The 26345-nt window shown below is 38.7% G+C and overlaps 6 protein-coding genes across 6 annotated transcripts; 3 read left to right on the top strand and 3 right to left on the bottom strand.

The window, feature by feature from the left end:
• Positions 1-2045: 2045 nt before the first annotated feature.
• On the top strand, positions 2046-3446 carry ZNF1 (DNA-binding domain containing protein; the record flags this gene model as incomplete). Its single annotated transcript, XM_033910121.1, has 1 exon — positions 2046-3446. One exon carries the CDS (start codon positions 2046-2048, stop codon positions 3444-3446), a length of 1401 nt encoding a protein of 466 aa, XP_033766012.1.
• Positions 3447-8070: 4624 nt separating this feature from the next.
• SPAR_F00090 (sugar porter family MFS transporter) lies at positions 8071-9780 on the top strand (the record flags this gene model as incomplete). The annotated part of the gene is made up of 1 exon (XM_033910122.1): positions 8071-9780. One exon carries the CDS (start codon positions 8071-8073, stop codon positions 9778-9780), a length of 1710 nt encoding a protein of 569 aa, XP_033766013.1.
• Positions 9781-10680: 900 nt separating this feature from the next.
• SPAR_F00100 (uncharacterized protein) lies at positions 10681-12591 on the bottom strand (the record flags this gene model as incomplete). The annotated part of the gene is made up of 1 exon (XM_033910123.1): positions 10681-12591. The coding sequence occupies one exon, from the start codon at positions 12589-12591 to the stop codon at positions 10681-10683; it is 1911 nt and encodes a 636-aa protein (XP_033766014.1).
• Positions 12592-16153: 3562 nt separating this feature from the next.
• Positions 16154-17824, bottom strand: SPAR_F00110 (Zn(II)2Cys6 transcription factor; the record flags this gene model as incomplete). The annotated part of the gene is made up of 1 exon (XM_033910124.1): positions 16154-17824. The coding sequence occupies one exon, from the start codon at positions 17822-17824 to the stop codon at positions 16154-16156; it is 1671 nt and encodes a 556-aa protein (XP_033766015.1).
• Positions 17825-18401: 577 nt separating this feature from the next.
• On the top strand, positions 18402-20036 carry SPAR_F00120 (Vba3; the record flags this gene model as incomplete). Its single annotated transcript, XM_033910125.1, has 1 exon — positions 18402-20036. The coding sequence occupies one exon, from the start codon at positions 18402-18404 to the stop codon at positions 20034-20036; it is 1635 nt and encodes a 544-aa protein (XP_033766016.1).
• Positions 20037-22365: 2329 nt separating this feature from the next.
• SPAR_F00130 (uncharacterized protein) lies at positions 22366-25575 on the bottom strand (the record flags this gene model as incomplete). The annotated part of the gene is made up of 1 exon (XM_033910126.1): positions 22366-25575. One exon carries the CDS (start codon positions 25573-25575, stop codon positions 22366-22368), a length of 3210 nt encoding a protein of 1069 aa, XP_033766017.1.
• Positions 25576-26345: the final 770 nt, after the last annotated feature.

Below are 26345 nucleotides of genomic sequence, written 5' to 3' on the forward strand. Positions count from 1 at the left end.
TTGGAGCCTGATTATTGCGTAAGCGTGGCCTCACTTAGTTTTACCATGCCTAGTCAAACATGATAGTTATCTTCAAGAAAAATCCTCTGACTGAGATGATTATGTTTTTGTCTTTTTTTTTGAATATTGAACTTGCTAGTTAACGCCTGCAGACTAATCATATCTTGGAAAGTCCACACTTCTTGGCACTACTTTTCAAATATTTAGAGTTACAGTTCATGTAAGACTTGTGGATCTCGTGGCTTGGATTGAATCAAAAAAATTTAGGTGAACGGTATTCTTGCTCTTGGCGAGATGGACTGTGTTAAGTAGCGTTCATATGCCTCACTAATAAAAGCGTCGATATGGCCAGAAATTTCGCTGCAAGGCAACACATCTTGTCGCGCCGCATCCTCTAATGTGTAAGCCGCACAGGGCACGCCTTCCAGACGAGCTAGACCATCGGTAGCAACTATGATACCATTAGCAGATATCAAGCAAACTGTCTGATCTGCGATATAGGGAGTATGGGTAAACGGATATCTTACTGCTTCAGCAATTGTAGAACTACTTTCAAACCAAAGCTATCATTAACTGCCTCGCAAATTTCGTCAGGAAGGGTTGCGATTAACATATCGGAGATCGCTAAGCGATCGGCATTCCCAAATGCCATCTTCGCATAAACAGCTGTCGTGTTAGTATAAAGAGAGCTAAAACCCTATTGACCTCTCTCTTCATTTCTCTTTTTTATTGTTGCGTTCGTCACCTCGAAAAGTAGATTTCACAATTTGTATGATTTTCGAGGCCAAGATCCATTAATTTTTGCGTAAAGAGGAGCTGTGCATTATGAACGGCTTATGATATTGTAAAATATTACCTTGCGGCGTTCTAAATGGATACATACCAGAGAAATTTTCGTGAAATGGAACAACGACAGTGGCGATAACAGATAGTCCGGAGTTTTTATCTTCCTTCCACTACTATCGTTTATATCTCTTGAGCGGCAATATTGGAGAGAGAGCACAAGGTCGATGTTCATGACTTCCGGCATTAAGTAGGGACTTCCCACTAAGATCCATCACGGCGTAGAAGTGTCCTGTTTCTTTAGTTCGACGGATTTTTTTCCTTGGCACTATGGAGACTAGCTGGGTCTCTAAACATTCGTTGTAACTGTTGATTAAATATTTTGTTCTAGCCTGAAATCAAGTGAGAAGTTCGACATGTGTCCCTGCTTGTCATATCACGACAGCAAATACTACTCTTGCTATAAATAACCTAGCGTTTTACAATGGGCCCTCATAACCGTTTTTTTTTTATTTCACGAGAGACCGCCTTCGTTGGCAATAACACAATACTACTGAAACGTCGTAGCCTTGAGAAAATACACTATTCATTACTGTTTCCCTTACTACGTCCCTGATGACGCGGGGCAAGGACATCTTACGACCAACTTTACCTCAAATATTCCCTTGTCGAGAATCACCCTACATTTCATCTCAGCAAGTTTTTCTGGAGAAAGATCAATCCGTTCCGTACGCAATGTATAAATAATATATCAGGATCTTTACGATGCTCGAGAGTTTCTTAGTAGCATGAGTTTACGCGAAAAAAACTCCGCCGTTCTAATAACCGGTATACACCGAAGCAGTATCGTATTGTTGCAGAGGCACCCGGAAACTTTCATTCTAACTTTTTCTGTCCCACAAATCAGGACGTAGAAAGAAGGCATTGACTCCACCACTAAAAGTTAAGTTTTAGGAGCAATTGCCTGATTTTCCAAAAACAACATTGCGCGCTATAATTTCTACTCCTGAGATCTCCCAAGTTGGTAGCTTATTGAGGTAAGTCCCTTTTTCCCCTGAGTGCTTGAGGTACCTGCAGCCTAGTCTCTGCCATTTCCTTCCATTTTTAAAAGTACCCCACGTTGTTAGCGCGTTTTCCCCACCCCCGGCTTAATTAATCTGTCGTTCATTCGATTTAAATACAGAGAAGAAAAGACTAAATTCAAGAAATTTTTCATTCTCTTGCCAGATGGATAAAACGTAAAAAAACTTCTGCATCAAAAAATGGCATATAATGGGCAGGCATGCGACTGTTGTTGCATTCGTCGAGTAAAGTGTGATCGTAAAGAACCATGTAATTGCTGTCTCCAGCATAATCTGCAGTGTACATATCTTCGACCTTTAAAGAAGAGAGGTCCAAAGCCCGTTAAGACAAGAAACTTGAAAAAAATAGATAATGTGCATGTAGTTACTAAGTGTAGCAGTGCCGGCATGATGAAGGCCCCAAAGGCACTCATCGATCAATGTCTGCGGCTCTATAACGATAAATTGTATGTGATCTGGCCTTTGCTCTGCTATGATGATCTTCACAAGCTTTTAGAGGAGAGGTATGATGAAAACTGTGTGTACTGGTTTCTGGTTTCTCTTTCAGCAGCCACTCTTAGCGATTTACAGACTGAAATTGAATCTGAAGAGGGAGTTACATTTACAGGGAAACAGCTGTCGAGTTCCTGCATGTCGTCACGCCACGAATTTGATGATTTCAATGGCAGTGACATATTCAAGATTATGACATATTACTGTTTGAACCGGTGTTACGCACAGATGTCTAATTCAAGAACTTCATACCGACTTTCTTGTGAAGCTGTAGGGCTCATCAAGCTGGCTGGGTACCATCGCGAGGAAACTTTAGAACGTCTCCCTTTCAATGAGCAACAGCTTGGAAGAAAGGTTTATTATTTACTTCTTTTGACGGAGAGATACTTTTCTGTATATACACATTGTGCTACAAGTCTGGATACCACGATAGCTCCACCGCAGCCGGAGATTGTAACCGACCCTCGGCTTTCTCTGGATAGCTTCCTGGAAATGATTAGGGTATTTACTGTACCAGGAAAATGCTTCTTTGATGCTTTAGCTACCGATTGTGCTAATGTAACTTGTACCGAAGAATCGCTTAAAAAGATATGGAAGGAACTTCATACGGTACCACTTGAGATAGAGCCATGGTCCTACGGTTATGTAGATATATCATTTTCGCGGCACTGGATTAGAACACTCGCTTGGAAGCTGGTTCTTCAAATAAGTGGTATGCGAATTAGTTTTCTTTCGAACAACAAAAATGCGCATATTCCCGTAGAAGTCGCTAGAGAAATGTTAGAAGACACATTTTTGATCCCGAACAATCTTTATTCGGTTCACGGTCCTGGAATATCAGTAAAAGCATTAGAAATAGCCGACGCATTAGTGGACGTTGTGAATCAGTATGATCCGAACATTGAATCAGAGGCTTGGAGCTTCTTGTTCGATATATCTAAGTTTGTTTTCTCTCTTAAGCATTGTGATAGCACATTGGTTGATAGGTTTAAGAAAAAATGTCAGTGTGCCCTCATTACGCTTCCTATCTCTAAGCCACTAGAATCTACAGATAGCACTAAAGAGGATTCCCATATGCTTATTGACTAAGCCTATTTTCACTCTAGTGGACCGTTTTATGAGATGGTAATTACGATCACTGCCAAAGTCCACCGTTGGGTGTGGCGTGAATAATTTCTGGTTGCTCTTCAATATATAAGAAATGTCGGTAGAGCAGATAATAGTGGCTTCCTTCCAAGTATGGGAAGCTTTGGGTACTAATGATGATATAATAGTTAGCATGTGTGGAGCATTATAAAATTACCATAATATAACAGATTACTTTGATTTCAAGTAAAACGAAAATATATACCGATCTAGGTTTGAAGAGAATTGGTCCTTACTGTCAATACCGTCGCAAGACATAGTATTTGCCTATGTGTGATATTAGTTGTTATATAAAATTATGATCAAAATAAAGTTGTTTATATTCGAGCATTAGGGTTTGTCACGTACCGAGACAATGAGATTTCACAAGACTAATTAAAAACAAGATTTTTGTTTCAGCTTTAGTTATGTATAACCTGGCTTAATTCCTTTATATACTAGTAACATTTCAGGGATTTAACATAGGTTCACCGACACTTTAGTACTCTGGTGGAACTGCAGATAAGTAAGTAACAAAAAATTTTAGGAAAAATCCCTTTTTTTTTTAAACATTGCTCGACATCAACTATATAATTTAAATATACTATATGTTCAGGCATGAGACAAGGATTGAATGCCTTTATAGACAGCGGTCTGCGCCATCCATGGCGTGGTTTAAGAGTTAATTAGGAATGTGAGCTAGAAGAAAACCGGTTAAGCGAGTAAAAACGTTACAAAGATAAATGGGAACTAGGTAACATTTTACTCCTACAAAAGTGTGTAGAGGAAATGGTATAGCGCGTATTCCAACATTGTCTTTAACTTAAAGAAAACCAAAGAATAAAAATAAGATTCCGATATAGCGCATCATATCTTCAGTTACTACTGGTACTTTAATAACTTTATACACAAATATCTACATTAAAAACTGTGTGAGAGCAAGAATGCACTATCCTTCAAGCTACTAGTGCAATAGATTAATTATTTCGTTCATATTGCTAAAAATATCATCATATAATATGATGTTAATACAACGTCTAAAATTCTACGAGACAAATGAAATAAGGTCACAACTATCAACAAACTTGGAATAGTTTGGAATTCAAGGACTGATAGTGTAATAGGATTTGAACGAATGACAGAATACAAAACAAAGGGGAAAACAACCACAATTGAACATAGATTTGTTAGTTTCCTTTTTCAGAATTCGTCTAAATTAATTTTACTATTCCATTTTTAATTCTAAGCTTTATCCCCACTATATTTCGTATTAATATGCTTCAATATTGATTCCGACAACTTCAAGTGTGTGGGGTTCATTTTTTGAAGGATTAATCCACTATTTTTTCCGACTCATGAACTTTTGCGAGGGGAAAACCTGTACGATACCGCACAAAACGCAACAATTCAACTTTCCTTAGACTTCTATGTGAATGATTACAACAGCATAAGGCAGCAAGCTCAGTGCTCAATGATTCTATTGGTGCAGTTCTTGTGAACTCTTTGATCAAGCTACAAAAGCATTGAACTGAAATACATTACATTGCCCCGTTTTCATCCCCATTTCTTGGCTATAGGTCAGTCGCAAATAGTGAAAACACCTATACGGCCGTTTCTTCTTTGCATTTTGAGATTTAATCAAATAATGAAGGAAAGTTACATTCATTGGTTTTCGTCTCGAGTTCCAAGGTCTTCGATGGGCGACGACTGAAATAATAAAGGATCATGGCCTCTAGAATCGCATACTTAAAAGGTATTAGTGTTAGCATGATTTTGTGTTTGTTCATTCTACTACTCTTCATAGGTGAAATGGAATACAATATTTGATTATGAAGTATACTAAGTGTGGTGCAACAGAAGACTGCTTTCAGCTGGCTGGCAAGAAAAAAATATAATGAGCAAAAAAAGACAAAGGTATCTGGAACAGGAGAAAATAATTCAACAAAAATAAAAAGACATAAAACACCTTTTTTGTTATTACAAATCTCTACAGAAACATACGAAAATAAATACTAATGCCATCACTACTTCATGGAGTAGAGTCTTCCTTCCCATGGCTGTAAGGTACGCGACTTACCATCTGAGTCTGCATATTTACCTAAAAACATGGTGTAAGAGGCCTTTTCATTTAGCGTTGGGAAGTCTGTATTGTTGCTACTGAAGTTGAAAACGGCAAACATTTTTTACTATCCGCGTCTTTGGTGAACATGAACAATTTGTCATTATCTAAATCAAAGAACTGGAAGTTATGTCCGTACACAAGAATACCTTTGTGTTCTTTTCTAACCTGCAAGGCTTTTTTCCAGAAATAGAAAACAGTCTTTGTCTTTCAACTCAGCTTCTGCATTAATCCCGTCCCTAAACGATTCATTTATGTCTAACCAAGGTTTAGCGTTCTTCGAAAAACTTGCAGAAGGTTCTTCGCCAGTCCATGGGAAAGGTGTTTCTCTATGGCCCTTGGAAATCAAAGCTAATGCTTCAAAGGATTTTCTCATTTTTTCTGAGTCCTTACTATAGTCACGTTTGATGGCAGCGTAATTACCAGTACCTTCGACACATTTAATTTGTTCAATCTTTCTATTTTTGAAGTTAGGCATGTCCAGTTCCTGGCCTTGGTAAATAAACACAGTACCAGTCAACGAGATGATAAGCGTGGCCAACATTTTCGACGAAATCCCACGCCATTTGGGAGAATCACAACCAAAACGCGAAACACTAAGAAGTTGATCGTGGTTTTCTAAGTATATGGTGGATCAGCAATCAGTATTTTTGATAAACAGAAAACTTTCCGCAAGGGCCAGCTTAAAGTTTTTCAAGGTAAAGGGAATAAGCTCACACTTAAATTCTGGGCTTTCACCTACTGCGGTGTGCTTGAAGTTGAACATCATGTTAAGTTCTCTTTCCTTGGAACTAGTATAGTCCCTAAAGTCATCTTCATTCCCGACACCAACTTCTCCGACAGTCATAATTTCCTTGTCCTCTGGGACTTGGGTAATTATATATTGGCGCATTTCTTTATGGTACTCGTGAATACGTGGTCCATTTATGAAAAAAGGCGTCCCCATCCTGGTAAGGAACGGTTGGATCAGTAATAGGAGCATCTGGCAAGCCCTCAACTTTGGAGTACATGCTACCCACATCAATTCTGAACCCATCAACATTGTGGCGTAACCAGTAGCCTACTGAGGAGTCATAAATGGCCTTACGGCACTCTTCATTTTCCCAGTTGAAATCAGGTTGACCAGGGGCAAAAATGTGCATGAAGAACTCGCCTGTTTTCTCATCATATCTCCAAGCTGACCCACCAAAGAAAGACCTCCAATTGTTTGGGGGGAATTGGATTATCTTTTTTACCGTAACCCTTAGGAGGTCTCCAGAAGAGCCAGTCACGCTTTAGAAGATCTACTTTCTTTGAACCGCTCATACTCTTCGAACAATGGTCAATAACCAGGTCAACAATCACCTTGATACCTCTTTTATGAGATTCTTCTACCAACTGAAAAACAATCCTCGTTTGTTCCGTAACGAGGCCACACCTTCTCATAGTTCGCAATATCATATCCCATATCTTCCTGAGGGGATTCTTAGAAGGGACACACCCATATAGTGTCGACACTTAACTCTTTGATGTAGTCAAGTTTGGAAGTAATCCCGGCCAGGTCACCCCAACCGTCATTGTCGCAGTATTTTAAAATAACGGGGTAAATTTGATAGATGGTGGCTTCTTTCCACTACTTTGGATTATGGATAATTGTCATAACTTTCTTCACTTTTACTTGATTCCTTTTGCGGAAAGCACCAAGATCTTATATCTGAAAAAATGTGGAAACTAGTCGCGTAATATATCATTTCTTCATGCTTTCACAGACTAATGAGCTATGACTCCTGCACAATCATTCGGAGTTAAGCATGCCAGCTTTTGAGGAAGAACATATTTTTTTGTTTAATGAAGGCGGTCATCATTATTAAAGGCAAGATGCAGCTACCGTATTTCTCCGTATTTCTCCGTATTTCTCCGTATTTTCCCCGAAAAATTCAATGTTGAGAAAAAGAATATAGTTCATTACTCCATATTCTATCCTACTGTAACTAAAGGTTTTAGGTTACTATAGTCCGCATTTATCCATTGAAAAATTTATTAACTTTGTCGGAAATGGGAACCTTATTTTATTAGGTCGTAGACTTACTAGCAAAGAAGGGCTCGCAAAGACTAGTAATTCCATACAATTGGGGCAGCCTAGCTGGGCATGGGCACATGTAAAACTAAGAGGTTCTGGAAGAATTGACAAATTCGCGTTACCCGTTTATCACCTCTGGCATTTTCCCGAAAATACTTCCGAGTGTTGTCATTGTCTTTTAGGCGCTTTGCAATTTTACGACACTATGCTGCAAATGCTTTAACTGACTGTAATTGAAGAAATAACGCAAGGAGAAATCATTCACATATTAGGGTACTGAGGTTAAAATAAATGATAAAATGAATCTTGGCAAGGTATATTTAACGGGCGCTTTTTCTTCTACAAAATTTTTTATTCTTTGATTTTTTTGGCGTTTCTTTGCTACGATCAGTAAATTATAGCGTCAAAGCATGACTTCTGTTGGAGCGAACTCACTGAACGAATGTACCTCTGTCGAGGCTATAGAAGGTAGCCGTTTGGCTGCTGATAATTCTTCCCATCTGTCAGCACCAACTGTGGAGGAGGACAAAGATTTTCCTAATAGTAATGAAGAAGAAGCAGAGGAGGTTGTCATCCCAGAGAAGCCTGCTTCAGCCTATGTCACTGTCTCTATTATGTGTTTGTGTATGGCATTTGGTGGATTTATGTCTGGTTGGGATACTGGTACGATTTCTGGGTTTGTCAATCAGACTGATTTCTTAAGAAGATTTGGTAGTTATAGTCATTCCAAAAATACTTACTACTTGTCTAATGTAAGAACCGGGTTGATTGTGTCCATCTTTAATGTGGGAAGCGCAATCGGCTGTCTTTTCCTGTCTAAACTGGGTGATATTTACGGTCGTTGCATGGGTTTGATTATAGTTATTATCGTTTATATGGTTGGTATTGTTATTCAGATTGCCTCTGTGGATAAATGGTACCAATATTTTATTGGGAGAATTATCGCTGGTATTGGTGCTGGTTCTATCAGTGTCCTTGCTCCAATGCTTATTTCGGAAACCGCTCCAAAGCATATTAGAGGTACTTTGCTTGCTTGTTGGCAATTGATGGTGACATTTGCCATTTTCTTGGGTTATTGTACTAATTATGGTACTAAGACTTACTCGAATTCTGTTCAATGGCGTGTTCCTCTTGGCCTATGTTTTGCATGGGCCATTATCATGATTGGAGGTATGATGTTTGTCCCGGAATCACCTCGGTTTCTGGTACAAGTCAAGAAGCCTGAACAAGCTAAAGCTTCCTTTGCCAAGTCAAACAAACTTAGTGTTGACGATCCTGCTGTGATTGCCGAGATCGATCTTCTTATTGCTGGTGTTGAGGCCGAAGAAGCAATGGGAACGGCTTCTTGGAAGGAATTATTTTCGACGAAGGCCAAAGTCTTTCAACGTTTGTCAATGACAGTCATGATTAACTCTTTGCAACAACTTACTGGTGACAACTATTTCTTCTACTATGGTACTACTATCTTCAAATCTGTTGGTATGACGGACTCTTTTGAGACTTCTATTGTCTTGGGTATTGTGAATTTTGCTTCATGTTTCTTTTCACTTTATTCTGTTGATAAGTTAGGACGTCGTAAATGTCTTTTGCTTGGTGCTGCTACTATGACGGCATGTATGGTTATTTATGCTTCTGTTGGTGTTACAAGATTATATCCCAATGGTAAGGATCAGCCATCATCCAAAGGTGCTGGCAACTGTATGATTGTCTTCACTTGTTTCTACATTTTCTGCTTTTCCTGCACTTGGGGTCCGGTTTGTTATGTGATTATCTCTGAAACATTTCCATTAAGAGTGAGATCCAAGTGTATGTCTGTTGCAACGGCGGCCAACCTGCTATGGGGTTTCTTGATTGGGTTTTTTACGCCTTTCATTACTTCAGCAATTAATTTCTACTATGGTTATGTTTTCATGGGCTGCTTAGCATTTTCGTATTTTTATGTTTTCTTCTTTGTTCCAGAAACAAAGGGACTTTCTTTAGAAGAAGTTGACGAGATGTGGATGGACGGAGTTTTACCTTGGAAATCTACATCCTGGATCCCAGCTTCTAGAAGAAATGCCGATTACGATAACGAGAAATTACAACATGACGAGAAACCTTTGTATAAGAGAATGTTTTAAACTAACAATAACATCAGCAAATGATTTTATGGTTTATAGATACACATATGCGCGTTGTGCATCATAGAATTTTACAGTATATATGGCATTACTTGATGCGCTACTGTAAAAAAAAGAAAAGTTTAACAGGTTCATGGATAATCATTGCCCTATATTGGGGAGCTAGATATTTTCTCACACTTCCATTAATTAGACAAGTGTGTTGGATGTACTGAAAAAAAGAAAATAGATACAAGATTGTTAATTGGTTAAAAATCCAGCGTCAAAACAGCAAAGGCTAAAGGATATCCTGAGGAATCAGGATCATTGATCATTATACCTCACTATCAATATAAAGTTTTTTTGTTTCATTACTTGTATATTCTCATATACGGGGCTAGAATATGACATAAATTATGAGAAGCAGTGATCAAAGTTAGTGGAAGCTGAAGCCCAAATGTTGATAATGTAATAAGATAATGAAAGACAACGTATAATCAAAAGAAGAGATAAGTATATTATTTATAACTAGTGATTCCATATTGTGATTCGTGTATCCTCGAGGAGAACTTCTGTTGATTTCTGTATACATAGTAATACTGCTTTTATCAACAATGGAATCCTGATATTGACTCAAATTTCCCCAATACCCCAACCAGTCAGTTAGTTCGTGGGCTTGTGAGGCATTTTTATATACGACTAGTAATATATTACGATTACTTCATACTTTAATATTGGCTTTATTAGTTCTTAGCAATCAATAGTATTGATATTGATAACTAGATGTCTGTATTTACATGAAATATAAATTTCAGGCAACTCTTTCGATAATAGATAAAGTGGGAACGTACACAAATTGAGATAATTAAAATGTTTTACAATTTTTACTTAATGTTGTATCCATAATATATGAAGAATTATTTATTTCCAGAAATCAAAAGCTCTATTTAGTAAAGTCTTTTTGGATCCATTGGCATTGTGATGGTAGTCTTCCTTCTGTTCACCTTCCACACAGTTTTGTTGGTCACCCAGATAGTAATTAGTTTGGAATAGTGCAACAACAAACATGATGGAACTGACACCAAGACCCATACAGAACAGGGTATAATTAACTTCTTGATATGCACTAATGGCACCTTCCCTGTTTGCCGAGCCCCATGGCTCTTCCCATATAGAAGTAAGAGATTCAAAAAATGCAACTGCCTTATCTTTATCTGGGACGTACTTAAGCAAGGCACCAGGTAGCTTATCAGTCCAGACAGCAGAAGTAATCGCTGTACCAACGGCTGCACCAATAGAACTGTAAAGAGACAAAACGGAAATGGTTGCAGCCATATCCTGATGAGGAACAGCAGCCTGAGCTGCAACCTGAGTGCCCATAACATTAGCGGCATCACCAAAGTTAGTGATAACCAAAGCAGCTACGACAAGGCCAATGCCAGGACTACCGTCCTTTTTAGAGCATGCCACGTAAAGACCCATGCCTATTAATTTAATAGCAATGCCAACGACTTGAAATATCTTATAGCGGTGGAACCCTCTGAATAGAGCACCCCAAACAACCCCAAAGAAACATAACCCCATAGTTGTGGTATTTGAAAGGTAAACCCAGTCCCTATAAGACAAATTTAAGACGACAAAGGTATAAGAGGTAAAGAATAAAAGAGAGAAATATCCAGCCATCTGGTAGATGAAATCAATGATGACACAACAAATAAAGGTTCTATTCATCAAGACTCTCTTTGGGAGTAAGGGGAATGGTGCGAAGAAAACTTCGAATACGACGTACGATACAAGGAAGATACCACCAACTACTTCCATGGCAATCATACTTGGATTGTTCCAGCCGCCTTCAGCATAGGAGTATAAGGAACATGGAAGAAGAATTAAAGAAAAAGCGAAACCAAGCAAAATTAAACCAAACGCGTCAATCTCTATCAACGAGGCTTTGAGGAGCTCCCAATACCCCTTGAACCCACTAATATGTGATTCCGTAACTTCCACCTTCTTCTTAGCAAGTGGATCGGAACCGACGGGTATATCTCCTGTTTTGTTAGCCTGGTGTTCCAAATATGACATAACGAGGATAGCTGGTGTTAAAGCAACCGGAGTGATGATAGCAAACATACCGTACCCCCATCTCCAGTTACTGTTGATGATATCTTCGACAATGTAACCAGAAATCCAGGTGGTAACCAGGTAAGGAACAGATAAAAGAGAGGTGAAAAAAGATCTCCATTTCAATGTGGTAGTATCAGCAATAATGACCATGTTCATCAAACTGATACCCGACTGTCCAATGGCAATAAAAACAGAACCAATCACATATGCAGCAATGGTTGGGGAACAGGCAGTGATAACAAAGCCTATGACATACAGCAGTAATACCACAAAGTAAGTAACAGGCCTGGAACTTAAATCCGAAATTTTGGCAATGAAAGGCTTACAAACAGCACCGATGACAGAATTGGCAATAGTTAATGTAGACAGCATAGAGTGCCTGTTGAACGAGGAAGTGGCATAAGGTTGATAATTATATGTGGTTGTAGCATCTAAAGCAGCAACCCATGAAGTTAACAAAATCGAAAGGCCAAGAATCCATGTGACTTTGGTGCTCATTTTTTCTCTGACAACTTCGATCCTTGTGACACCTCTAGTCTTGATGATTTTTTCCCCATTACAAGACGACGTAGACGATGAAACTTGCTGAAGACCGCCATTAATGGAAACTAAGTCTTTTTCAGCAGCATCATTTCTTGCGTTACCACGCGACTTCTCGTCAGCATTAAGCTGCCCACTTGTGCTGTCTGTTATAGAAACTACGCCGGACATTTGGAGATATCGAACAAGTTCAAAGAGGGACAGGATAACATCGTACTTTAACCGAACACAATACTATTCGAAAAATGTTATTGCCGATGCCATTGCTCTCCATTATATATAAACAATAGCTGTCAAACATCTGAAACTTTATCCAGCTCCGAAATTTAAAATCGGAAAATTGCTTATTTTAGATTTTCTGTCTAAACTACTAACAATTTGTGCAGCTGAGAACATATACAATGCACCTGCTTTTCATTTCTTTTTGCGTTCTTTGCTTGCGCGCGTACGGCTGCGTTGGGTAAAGGCTAAAAACTTTATTAGAGCGATGTGAAATAGGTCGTCATAATTCTGGTCAGTGAACAAAATATGTTGAGAGTCATTGTACAACTAATGCACCTGTAAAATACGTCATGCTTTTTCATGATGACGCAGTCTAGTAAACTATAATGAAGCCACACAATTTACTGTATTTTTCATTAGTAAGTCGCTTTCGCAGTCATTATTACTGCCAGTTTCTCAGTGTCTCATTACCTCTCTTGGGATTGGGTGACACCTGATAAAATGAATGAAATCTTTTGACCTAAGCAGTCGCGGAGATATAGCGATATCTGTTGCCTGACGCATGACTTGCCATTGTAATAGTGTGGGAAGAGTGGGGCCAATAAAATTAGAATTTTTTTTCAATAAGAAAGATACCGGAGAGAAGGCTTTGAAGAACATAAATTAGGCTGTTCGATATATTTCTTTATTCGTACATTTTGTACAGCGCAGAAATCCCGTTTAATCTTCCTTCTCATATGAAGCTACAAAAAAAAAGTCATTTCGTTAGTTGCGTATTGTAATAATAATGATGATTATCGCTATACTTCGGATTCGCTTTTTCGATGTGGCACAAATAGACAGTTCTTATTGATAATAAACTCGAAGGTTTCTTATTAAGGGCTCTAAATGACTAGCCTCAATCAATATATATCAATACCTGGAGAAAAGTGAGGAAATAGTTCTCGAGCGAAAGGAGGCTCCAAAAGTGTAATCAAAAATACCTTTTTTCCATTAAAATCGAGTCTTTTAACATTAATAAAGTCTGCTTCGAAACTAGCTTTGCTAAAAGGCTTCATTTCATAAATGGTAGGAGAGACATTCAGCTTTTCAAGCATTTCGAATAGTTTGCTATGTACTTATCAATATATCTGCCCGCGCTTTCGATTATCGTTGTGTAAGAATTTCCAGACACAATTCGGCTCGAAGGGGTTGCAGACTTGATCAATAGTATTTTTTGACTCTTTTTCAATGATCACAACCATCTTCTGTGACATAACGTTAAAGGATAGGATGGCAAAACTCAATAACCAACATCAAGCACAAGGGACAGTTAGAGCAAAAAGCAAATGCGTGCTGCGTATTTATTATCATAGGGCTTATGGGGCTTACCTCTGTTAGCTGTAAAGAAAAGCGTTGCTATGCATCTCCGTCCTTGGTGTTAGGATATTTTTAACGGTGTGGCGCTACCTATTGTGTGGCTACTACATGGTCTCAACGTAGTACCGATGACTCTCTGCTGGGAAAATCCTTCTCAACTAACCAAACAAAGAGGATCAACGTATTAGTTCGCACACTTAATGTCGATGGTAAATGCACATACGCCGGAAATTGTTATGGCAAAGTAAGATATCCGTCGATTGCTAGCGTAACATTTAAATAATTATGTTGTAGGCACCATAATGTGAATGTTAGCGAATAGTTTTTTTAGTATGGCATTTTTGGCATTTACTGTGTTCCTACTGAGGATTAGAACGGAACAACTATACCGGAAATGACCAAAATTTGCGGCAGGCATGTGGAGCCGAATGCTATGTAGTTTAGCGCCATATTTTTTGAGAATATCGGGGGATTATGGAATGGAACAGATCAGTTTTGGGTAATCCTTAATGCTTCCAATTAGAAAAATTCGTAGTTGTCCCTTTCTAACTTATGATAGGAAATTCATTTATAAAAATAAGAAAAGAGCTTCTACAACCTTTAGAGTATATCAATCTGATGAACTAAAAACTGTCCCTGATTTTCCTCGACACCTTATAAACTTAGAATACTCATGACCGAAAATAAACACGAATTGCACTGGTTTTATTCATGGAACTCAGTGTAGCCAACCGCTGCCTCATTAGCTATGAAATTTACTCTTTCCTGCAATCTAGTGCACCGATCGTCGCAACCTTCCTGCGATTGAGACTAAAACCAACACCATTTAAATTTAAACGCAGTCAATGACCTAAACAACACCACAACATTACTGTACTCCGGAGGTTTTCATGGTTGAAATTCAGAAGGCTATTCTCAAGACCATGTTAGGAATATAAGCAAGCCTTCGATGTATTTCTTATTGCATTCCGGCCGTTCAAGTGCCACCGAATTATATTGCCTTAATTGAAGCGCTATCATGAGGTATACGATACATTTCATTAAATTGAGTATTCTTAAAAAAATCCTTCAAGGACCTGATTAATTGTGCCTTCATTCTAGCTGTTCAAATCGTTGAAATAGTGACAGTATATTTAGTGTTATACGTTATGAAAATTGTCGGTCATGCGCAGTAAGTAGCGAGCGTAATCAGTGTCTTAAACGGATAGGCAATAGCACATTTTCCTTCTTCATTTGAGCTTTGAGCGAAAACCGTAGTCAACAGCGGTAAAGTGGAAGAACTGTTGGCATAAGCAAAAGTGACTTCTTTTCTCCATTTCTTTTTACAATAACATCAGGCAGGGAATAATCGGATCACATTGGTGCAAGAGCTGCTTGAAACGGGCACTTGTGCTTATTGCTTCAGCAGTTTTTCAATTTGAACCTCAACGTTTTTATTAGAAATTGATTATTCATGGTTACTGTTATTATAAAAATTGGCTCACTCGTTGGTTAACATTACAAACAAAAGGGTGTTAAAACACGCTGTTATTCCATTCGTTTAACGAAAACGGTATGCAGGCAAGAAGCTCCATCGGTCTTTTAGGTGTTCTTTATCTCCAGTTTTTTGCTATTATCTATTCTCGCGCCTTTTACTCTAGACTAAAGTGCACGCATTCGTTTCGTCGTTAAACCTTTCTATTATTGAATTGCAATCGAGCGACATTACGTTTCCGAAAAAGGTTGCAAATATAACTGCTTCAAGTATCCTTAGTATTTCATAAACAGGTGCTAGCAAGCTGGAATGATGTGCAAAAGTAACTGATGAAATGTTAATGAGTAATTACCAAAATTGCTTCAAGCGCCAAATCTCGCATCGCTTCCCTTCTTTTTCTCCTGTTGTGTTGTATCAACAGCCCTATGCTTGGGTAAGTTATGAGTTTAATTCACTTACCAAGTCACATACCCACGCAGATACACGGACACACAGACGTATATATATATATATATATATATATATATATATTATACCGTGGAGTCTAAGCTTTTTTTAATTTAAAAACTAAAGTTTGGTATATTCCAAGCACAAGTAATTCAATCATTCAACACTTCATACCAGTGCATAAAAACTCGAATTTCAAATGACGTATGCTACATTGAGATTTCTTGGCCATTAAAGCGGCGGTTCTGAGGGATAAAAATGAGTAATACCATCAGAAAAGCAAGAAGTAATCCAGTCTGCTATATCCCCCATTATTATCGGAGATGAATTGTCACTTTTCTCACTTGGTATGCCACTGCATACAGCAGGTGTTGAAAGCTGGTCCTCCGCTGATGTTTCGGTTGGCATTCGCTTCTTAGCTGCAGATTTTCTTTGATTCAGTAAAGATCGAAAAGAGGCAAACAAGTCCGTCATAAAGCTACAAAATTTTACCTTTCCTGTTATCAGATCGTAATCGTCCATTAAAATAGAAGTAACGTCTAATGAAGGCAAAAACAAGGCAGCTCGTCCCAGATCTTTGGGAAGAAAAGTGGAATTAGCACCATCTGTAGCTTCGTCGAAGTTTTTAAATAGCTCATTGGAAGTGTAGAGGAACTGCAAGAGAAATCCTTGGAAAACGCTACAATATGCGGGGAAGAAATGAGGTCGTAACGGAAACTTTCTATTTTCACTAGTTAGATTGCTTGCGTTCAACAGTTCGAAAAGTCCACAAAGACAACCAGCCAATGAACTACAATTTTCATCCAGTTGTGCTTTTATTGACCTATGTTTCGTAAAAAAAGGAAAGAGGAGTTTTATCCGGCTCGCAGCCAAAATACAAATTTTCAAATATCCGACTAACAGAATGACTGAATTATCACTTCTTTCGCTAGAACACATGTTTTTCTTCGTTCTTTCTATAACGTCATCAATTTTCAAATCTAACGATATTGCTTTTTCAACGCAAGTCTCCGACTTTAAGTTGAGCAGCATGTCATTGCCCTCTCTTAATAAGATTGCAATTTCACCCCATCCGTCGCATTGGTGGCTAACCAACTTCGAATTCACACAGCTTATTGAAGTAGGACGACCCAATACAGAGCATAAAAGTGAATCTTGTAGCACTAACATTGACCATACCTTCGATGAAATAGTATGTAATCCAAGTGCATAACCAATTGATGCAGCTAGAAAGATGCATTTCCAAGCAGTTTCTATCTTGAAGTTGTAGTGATAGTATTCAGAAAGTAGGATTAGTGACGAGACTTTTTCCGAACAGTCAGAGCAATCGTTGAGAAGAACATCTAATTCAGTTACAACCTCCCGCACATCAGGCGGGATATCATAAAATCGCTCCGAGACAATAATCACGGCGTATGACAGCAATAATGTTTGGTAGTCGGCACCATGTTTGGAGAGTATCTTTTGCTCCAACGAATTCAAGTCTACAGTTTCATCGAAGAAAGAGCATGAAATACTGCTGCGTACTGATTGAATTGCAGCGAGTATCAACTCCGGGTTTCCAATGTATTTTTTGAACACAGGAGAAGAGCTGAATCGTTTCACTTGGTTTGCTGCGTTCTCACCCTCAAGTTCAAAATCAACATTGCTGAAGGGCATACCGACCTCAAAAAGTGATCTGTTAACGGAGCTGAAGCCATAGAATCTTGCGTTGACATCCCTGCGCTTCCTCGTTAGTTTCGTACTGGTTTTTCGAAAGGTTCGAGGATACGTGCACTCGCAGCTTCTCTTTATGCAGTTTTGACACTTTGGAAACTGTCTTCCACACTTGATTTTTCTTTGTCGGCATGTTTTACAGGAGATAATGGATAGACCCTGAAAGTCCACATTTGCTTGTGACATTTGTGATATACGTGAAAAATGGATTTTTTTAAATCGGCTATAGGGTAGGGAAACAATATTTTAAACGTTATCGATTGATTTTACTTGGCTGAGTAAGAACGTCGGCCCCGAAGACGTGTATAGTATAAGCGCAGTATATTTGTCACAGGTCCCTCGAATATTTGCTTAGGAATAGCAAACTTCGAGTTTCATATCCAAAAATAATTTAGTAAATCTATTAAAGCTAATAGCTAAGGCTGTAGCTCAAAATCTGTTTAAACGACAGGGTGACTAAGTCATCAGCTTTTTTTTTTTTTTGCATGGATCTCTACCCTTTGCTCAGCCTGTGCCATGGAAAATAAAATGGTTCTACGCGATGTCCGAAGTGAGAAATTTAGAGTCCGAAGTGCGACAACACAATATTTTCGCCCATATTTTCAATGTCCGAATATTCTTTCGGTACTTGGTATAAGAACTAAGGATATATGCAATCAAGTCACTATAAATGGGGCTTTCAATTATTATAAAGGAAAGTACTAAAGCCACAATATTGGTGAGATGTCCAGCTAAATTCGGGAGCTCAGAAAAGCTATAAAAAATGGCACCGAATAGAGTCACTAAGCTATTAAAAGCGCTTGAAGATATAAGAAACAAATGTCAGAAATCTCCATACCAGTTGAACGTTAATGTCGGATTAATTTTTCTGGGTTGTACTTTCGATCTGTTAAATGTGGCAAGTATGATCTCACTTATAGATGATCTTGCAAAAACATACAACATCTCCTATACAACGGCCTCGTGGTCCTTAACTTCCTACGCTGTCACTTTTGCTGGTTTTATTGCATGCATGGGTCGACTAGGTGATATTGTAGGGAATTCGGTTCTGTTTACTATCAGTTGTTCCTTTTTCGCGATTTTGTCACTTCTTTGCGCAGTTATGCCAAACTTCCCTGCGTTTGCTGTTTTCAGGGCTATACAAGGCATCTGTGCAGCGGGTCTTGTACCGTGCGCTTACGCTTTGATTCCTATTTTAGCACCAAAAGAAAAAGTTCAGACATACTTCTCAATAGTTTCTTGTGGATTTAGCTCCACCATAGGTCTGGGACTTATAATTGGAGGGGCGTTCGCGGCTACCAAGATAGGATATAGAGGCATTTTCTATCTGACTTTTGCAGTAATGTCCCTTATTTCGATAATCGCCTTCTTCTTCACCTATGATGTTGAAAGATTTAATAAGAAACCTCAGAATGATCAAGTTCGGACTAGCGTAAAGTCACTGGATTTTATTGGTTCGCTTATATTTGTAGCTGGGAGTATACTGATTGTTGTTGGCCTAACAGAAGGAGGTGAATCGTGGAATAGGCCTGTGACCTATGTAACACTTATTATAGGAATAATTTTATTCTTTGGGTTTTTCGTGTGGAATTGTACATACGCAAAGGTTGTTCGCGGTATTAGATGCGTTGGGATTGACACCTCTAAATACTTTGAAAAGGTCCAGCTTTTGATTCCTGTAGATGTTCTTTTCATGAAGAATTTTATACCCATTGTTTTGGCATTCGCACTAAACAACGCATGTCTTTTTTCGTGTCTTTATATCATTGACCAGTACTCCCAATATGCAGAGAAAGACAGTCCTCTACTTGCTGGTGTGAAGCTAGTCCCTTTGATAGTATGTATGGTTATCGGCAATGCCTTATGTGCATTTGAGTCTACGAAGTTAAAGCCTAGAGTTGGGGTTGCACTTGGTTTTTTTTTGGCACTCGCCGGATCTGTTATACTAATCCAGTTGCATTTGGTTAAAGAGGACGTATTTTGGAAAATATTTTTCAGTTCTCAAGCCTTGGTAGGGTTTGGAGTGGCTATTTTCTATCCTTACGCACTCCAAATTGCAGTCGGAGGTGCTCCAGATCAATCAAAGGGTATCGCATCCGGTGTAGCACAGACGTTTGGTCAACTAGGGATTGAGATAACTTTTTCAGTTATGGCATCCGTTCTTGGGAATATTAACGAGATGAGAGGGAAAAATGATGCAGTCCAGAAGTTTCGCACTGGATTCCAAAACTGCTCATATTTTACTGTCGCGGTGGGAGCACTTGGATTTTTGGTGACAGCACTATGCATCAGAGATATTCGTCCGCCTAATGATGGTACTTCAGATCTCGAGTCTTCCATCCATAGAACGAAAATAGAAATAGACCAAGAGAAAGATGAGACCGAAGAGAAAGCCTAATGGGTTTCGGTTTATAGATTATTTGCGTAAATATCGACTGGTTTGTCACGTAATATTCTTCTTTTCAAATGTAAGCTGTCTATAGTGGGGAAGACCTATGCTTAGATGAAAATTGATCATATTTAATCTAAAACCTTCTTTGAAATTTATACGTGGCAAACAGGTGTGTTCGTATCGATTACAGTAAATTCTATTGCGTTATAAATTCCTTCGGTGCTAGTAGAGACCCGGAAAAATTTCCCTCTATATGTCTCAATTTACCAAAAAGGTTCACTGCTATATTATGGCGGTACCTTTCCTACTTAAAATGCCTTGGTAGACTTCAAGTTACTTTTACGGCAGGTTGCGATTAGCCCTACGCCTTTATCCTTAAACCATACTGTTATAGACGTGGTTGCTGAATCCATATTTTTTCACCGGAGATCAAACTCAACTTATTTTTAGAATACATATCTAAATCTTCTTTTAAAATGACAGATAGCCTCACTTTAATATACTTTTGAGGGTTAGCTGCCATGCTTCAAAATATTCCCCCACATTTATGTAATTTTTTTTCTTTTACTGTCACAGCGATGACAGCGCGGCGCCAAGTATTGATGACGTTATATGTAATAACATGAAAAATTGGATATTCGGTATGCTATATGTGTACTAACGTGTAAAAATTTGAAAATGGGTGGCACTGTCTTAACAGTAACTTTTATTGATAGAGGAAAAGAGCCAAGTTCCTCAGAAATTCTTGAATTACCTTGTTCAAAATGTGGATGCTTTGGGTTTAAACTTGACAAGTGGCGGAACTCATCGAACGAGGTAAAGGTTACAATGGCACTAAATAATCTAAAGTTATTGAAAGGTCAGGTACAACACTTTTGAGTTCACTGGAAACTTTAATTTACGGAAATTACGCCTGTAGAATATTAGAATTGTGGTGTCACATGTATTTGAATTCGGAAACGTAGGACTACTGATGATTGTGCAACCTGGCGCTTTTTTTAAAATTTCCTTTTTTTCTCTCCATTGACGTAGTAGTCTTGTTTTGAAAATTCGATTCACCATAACTTTTATGCTAATAATGGAAGGTGTTCATATATGCTTCTTCAATCTAGCCAGTACTCCTGTTGAAGAGTTGATAATTTGCTTCTTTTTGTACCCATAGGAAAAATCATTACATAATATAGGTCTAAAAAATTCTTATATCATTTTTCAGTTTTTTCACCGTTTATATAAAGTTCAGTATCTGTACTCGGCCTGGTTCTTGAAACCTGGAGAATGGCACTTCCAGTAAGAAACATTTTCTTTCTGATATTCTGGGCAGTCAAAAATTTCTGTCCTCTGGATAATAAAACAAATTGCCTAAAAAAAAACAAAGAACCGGAATCTTAGAGTGTTCAATGTCAAAATTTATCTTCTTTTCAAAATAACTTTAAAAATCAAGATCTTTTCTAGGCTAGTTATGCATAACACCGCACTAACTTTAGTTCAAGTTAATTAAGGAACTTCATGTTCCGTGCATTCTACAAATAAACGTCCTATTTTAAGTCTACTAGACGCTCAGCCTAAAGTATTATTAACCAATTAACATTGCTAATTAAAAACTCTGCATCGGCCCAGTTCTGGTTGCATTAATTGGTTTCTACCTTTACTGCATCAATAGCGCCTTATATTTTGGTGCTAAGCATCCCTGATGAGCCGTTCTACTAAAAGGTGCACTAAGTTTGGTAAAAAAAAATATGCAGTAGCACCTCTAACCATAGGATTCTCGTTATTGAATAACCGCTAATCCCGTTCTGAAGAAAAATATTTGACTTTCTCAATGTTCTTCGTGGCTCTTTTAAGTACCTATGTACACGTTGCCAAGTTATATGTCTGATTAAAAATCAAAGAAATATTATCTTATAGGAACCAACTTCCTATAGAATGTCCTGATTTGAATCTGGATCCTTTTATATACTACTACTCTCTGTTGTATTTTAGATATTTTTTTCCTCATGCGCTAAAAATGGTAGAGATGATCAAATGCAAACGAATTCAACTTTTTTATAGGAACTTTTATTAGCGAAATTGGACGTGAAGAATTGTAGTGCGGCAAACCTCAGTTGGTCACCAGGCCTAAATAATGACGGTAAATTATATCAGAAGTGACCTTGTATGAACTGGAATAAAAAAGATAAAGTTAAAAGTATCAGATTTTACAGACAGGGTTTAGTATACACTACATCTATAAGTTTTAAAGCTTGAATGGTACAGAGAAATGAAGGTTGAGATAAATCCAGAAGGATTTATATGGTGCACATGCTGACCGTAAAGGCAAGTGATGATCGTACGCCTACTAAACGATTGCCAGCAATACCGAGGCGATGAAAATGCTTATAGCGCTATTAGCTAGTAAGCTGTTCGCAATACCAACGTAGCTCGATATTTCCACAGAGGCAGTACTAGATGCTAGAACACTACTTGCATAAGTAGTGCGGGATTGTTGGGAGACAGTAGTTAAGTAAGTAGCTCCAAGGACCTCGGTGTTAGAAGTTTGTGATGCGGAACTAACACCGTTTCTATGAGTAATGGCGTTGGTTACAGTAGCTGGATGTGTTTCCGATCCTGAAATCGAATATTCTTCGTTTGTGTTAGTTGTTGTCTTTGTTTCGCTACCTTTCAAGATAGTAGAAGTACCACCAACTATAGTGTTAAGTCCGGCAGTATCATCTTCAACATTTGTTGTAAGTGAGCACCATGTAGTATACACTGTGACAGCATCATTAACGGTTGTAGTGGCTGTAGAAATGATAGCAGGAGAGGCAGTTTCAGAGCAAATTCCAGACTCACAAGAAGTAACCGTGACCAGCGTTGTCCGTTCTGTTGACTTTGAACTGGAAATTGGGCACCATGTAGTGTATTCCGTAGCGGCACCTTTAACAGTAGTTGTAGAAGTGGAAACCATGGCAGGAGAAACGGTCTTGGAACAAATGTTAGACTCACAGGAAGTTATGGTGACAAAAGTGGTTCGTTCTCTTTTTTCTGTAGTAACTGGAGCTGAATTTGGCACAGCGGTAGTAACGTATGAAGGTGTTGAAGTAATTTTGTCTTCAGTTGTTTGTGGCTGAGAAAATGAAGTAAAAGATTCGTTCATAGAGGATTTTACTTTAGTGGTAAAGCTGAGAGTTTCAGCTTGGTAGCTAGGGGTACTAGAAGCTGTACTAGCGGTGGTAGATGGTGAGATGGACAAAGAACTAGAGTGATTTAACGATCCAGAAGAGGTTGGAGCAGAACTAACCTCGTGATTTTTGGAGTAAGTTTCAGAAGAGCTGATTGCACTGATATGGCTGCTGGATACTTCAGTGGTTGAACCAGCAGATGAAATAACAGACGAGCTAAACGATTCAGAGAATTTAATGGAATCAGAACCAGTGAAAGATCTCGTTGAAGATAAAATTGTTTCTTGACCCTTCGAACTAATTGAAGAAGAACTACGAGCATCTGTTTGACTGAAGAACTCAGAACTACTACTAGTGGTTAAATGGGTGCTTGACGCGGAAGCGCTACTGATGAAATCATTTGATGTTGTTGAGGCACTAGTAATTGAACTTGCAGGTTTTATGGAAGATGCAATGCTAGCGGCTCCAGTAGTAGCGGGAAGACTACTAAATAGGCCCTCGGATGATGTAGAAGCAGTACGGGCGTCTGCATCTAAAGTGGATGATCCGGAGTGGCTTGAAGTGGATGTAACTACTGTTTTGGATGATTCAGATGGCTCAGAAGACTCGGAAGTAATGGAGGAAGAGGGGCTTGTAATCACAGTTTGATTACTGGGGTATATAGGGGTAATACTGTGCAGAAATGAGGTGTAAGAACTTGTAATTAAAGGCTGAGTAGACGACGTTGTGATGGCGGTGCTTGAAGAAGTAGAGAATATGAGAGAGCTAGTAACTTCTTCCTCAGTCGAGTATGCGCTGCTACTGGTGGAAGTTGTGTCAAAAGAAACTGGGGAAGTTATCGACACACTTTGAGTTGAGGAGGTAGTACCAGAGCTGGTGGTTGAATTAATTGAAGTTGTGGAAGAACTCAATGGCTCACTCTGAGTTGAAGAAGTTGAATCACTGCTTGTTGGTATAGTTGACAATAAAGAGGAGGTAGTGGTTAGATCTGAGATAGAAGTAGAAGCTATCGACACACTCTCAGTTGAAGATGTCGTGACAGAGCTACTGGTTAAATTAGAAGTTGTGGAAGAACTAATTACTTCACTCTGACTTGAAGTCGTTACGTCACTGCTTGTTGGGATAGTGGATGATGAAGAAGAGCTGGTGATTGAATCAGAGGTAACGGTAGAAGTCATAGACACACTCCCGGTTGAAGATGTTGTGACAGAGCTACTGGTTAAATTAGAAGTTGTGGAAGAACTAATTACTTCACTCTGACTTGAAGTCGTTACGTCACTGCTTGTTGGGATAGTAGTGGAGCTAGAAGTCGCCGTCTCAGAAGATGTGGAAGTGCTAGTGGTTATATTAGCAGCTGTTGTGGTACCTGCCGAGCTGTACGTATCAGTAATTACGGATGAGCTAGTGGCAGTTGGTGTTTGAATTTCAAAAATTGTCTCTTCTGTAGTCAAACCGTTCAGACCGGTGTACGTAGACGTTTGTATTTGTGTTGTTGTGTATGTTCCAGTCCATGCTTGAGTTCTGGTTCTTGACAAAGCATCAATTGTGTGACTTGCCGGATCTGTAACAGTACAGTCGGCCTGGGCTGGGTTGTTTTCGAAGGAATAAACGTATCCTTCGAAGTCGTCCATAACATAGGTACCATTTGGCAATGACACAGATATTGGAAGCGTTGCTGATTCTTCAGCATTCGAGAAAACAATTTTCATTGGATAATAATAACCTGCATATAAGTAGACTGAGCCCTCTGAACTAGATCCGCCATTGCCGCCAACTGCGTCGATCGTGAAATTGGTAGATGTAAGGGCAGATTGCTGTTGTTCACAACAAGCAAATGCATTGTCACCTCCAATTGATAAAATTGCGGAATCATCAACAGTATCAAAGGAAAATGTGTAGGAACCATTTTCCGGTGCTAAAAAGTACCCTGTCATTTCCACAGTTATATTAGTTGGAGTAGTATAGAAACCAAAAAGATCGGAACTCCAATAGGCAGTATTTGGGTCACAGTATTCAGTGTCGGTGTCGTCACGTTTCGTATAATTCACATCAGGTTCTCCACAAGGATCATCGCTATCACCATCATCACGCCTTATAACCGCCCAACTCGTACAGGTAGGAATGCTCACACAAGGCGGACTATAATTTATTGACAGGTTGGTCTGTCCACTAATAGAACCTAACTTCTTTGTATCGGAATATTCATAACCCATATATGTGGACTCCGTGTACGTGGCAGTATCACCTAGCGCGTACTCATAGAAATTAATATTCATCCCATCTTCCCTTTGGTTTGTTGGCAAACAAGCCTCTGTACTGGCTGAGGTTGTGTTAGCTAACGCCAAAAAGGCCAAGAGTGCCGAAAATACGGAACGCTGTATAGACATTTGAAAGCGTGGTATTTGATGTAGATATCTTCCAACTGCTACTTCAAGATTACTAAAAGATTAAAAAACATGAAGGCTACCTTTATATAAGGAAGACTTTTTTATGAAAGTTCTGCTTCTGCTTTAGGCGAGTGGGTATCATTCCTATATTTTGATATCTGAAGAAACTCCAGTAGGCACCAATTACAGTTAGGGCTCTTCCCGGTAAAATCCCTGATAACCATGTAAGTACGCTTTTTTCATCAAGTGCTTAATGAATTGATGAGCAATGTTTATCCCAGGCAAGCCAAAAACGAAATAAAAACAACTCAAGTACCTTATAAAGTTTTGAAGCGCTTCGTAGTACACAAGAACGCTGTACTGATGCAGACACTATCTGCTTATAGAGCACTTCTAAATCCGCTCCAAAGGAAGCAGGGATATAGATTCTATACACCGATGTGAAAATTATAACCACTACGATTACTTTTTTTTTCACTGACCGAAATGAGTGGATGCTTTTTCCTATTACAGTCATAACAAACATTAAACGATTTTGCTTTTCTTCCCTCAAACACTGACTGAAAATAGTAAAGAAGAAAAAGAAGGCAAATACAAAGGCGGCTTAATATTTCATACGAAAACGTTCTCGAATTTTTGCTGCATGGTTTTCAGAACTGCGATAGAAAAAAGAAATTATTAAAACACTAATGCCAAGTAAGGTTTTTCGGAAATAGGGCAGCGTGCTGAAAAAAAAGAAAAGTCTCAGAAAGTTCCGGAGAAAAAAAAAT

The sequence above is a fragment of the Saccharomyces paradoxus genome, chromosome VI, assembly GCF_002079055.1.
Source record: "Saccharomyces paradoxus chromosome VI, complete sequence".
Taxonomy (NCBI): domain Eukaryota; kingdom Fungi; phylum Ascomycota; class Saccharomycetes; order Saccharomycetales; family Saccharomycetaceae; genus Saccharomyces; species Saccharomyces paradoxus.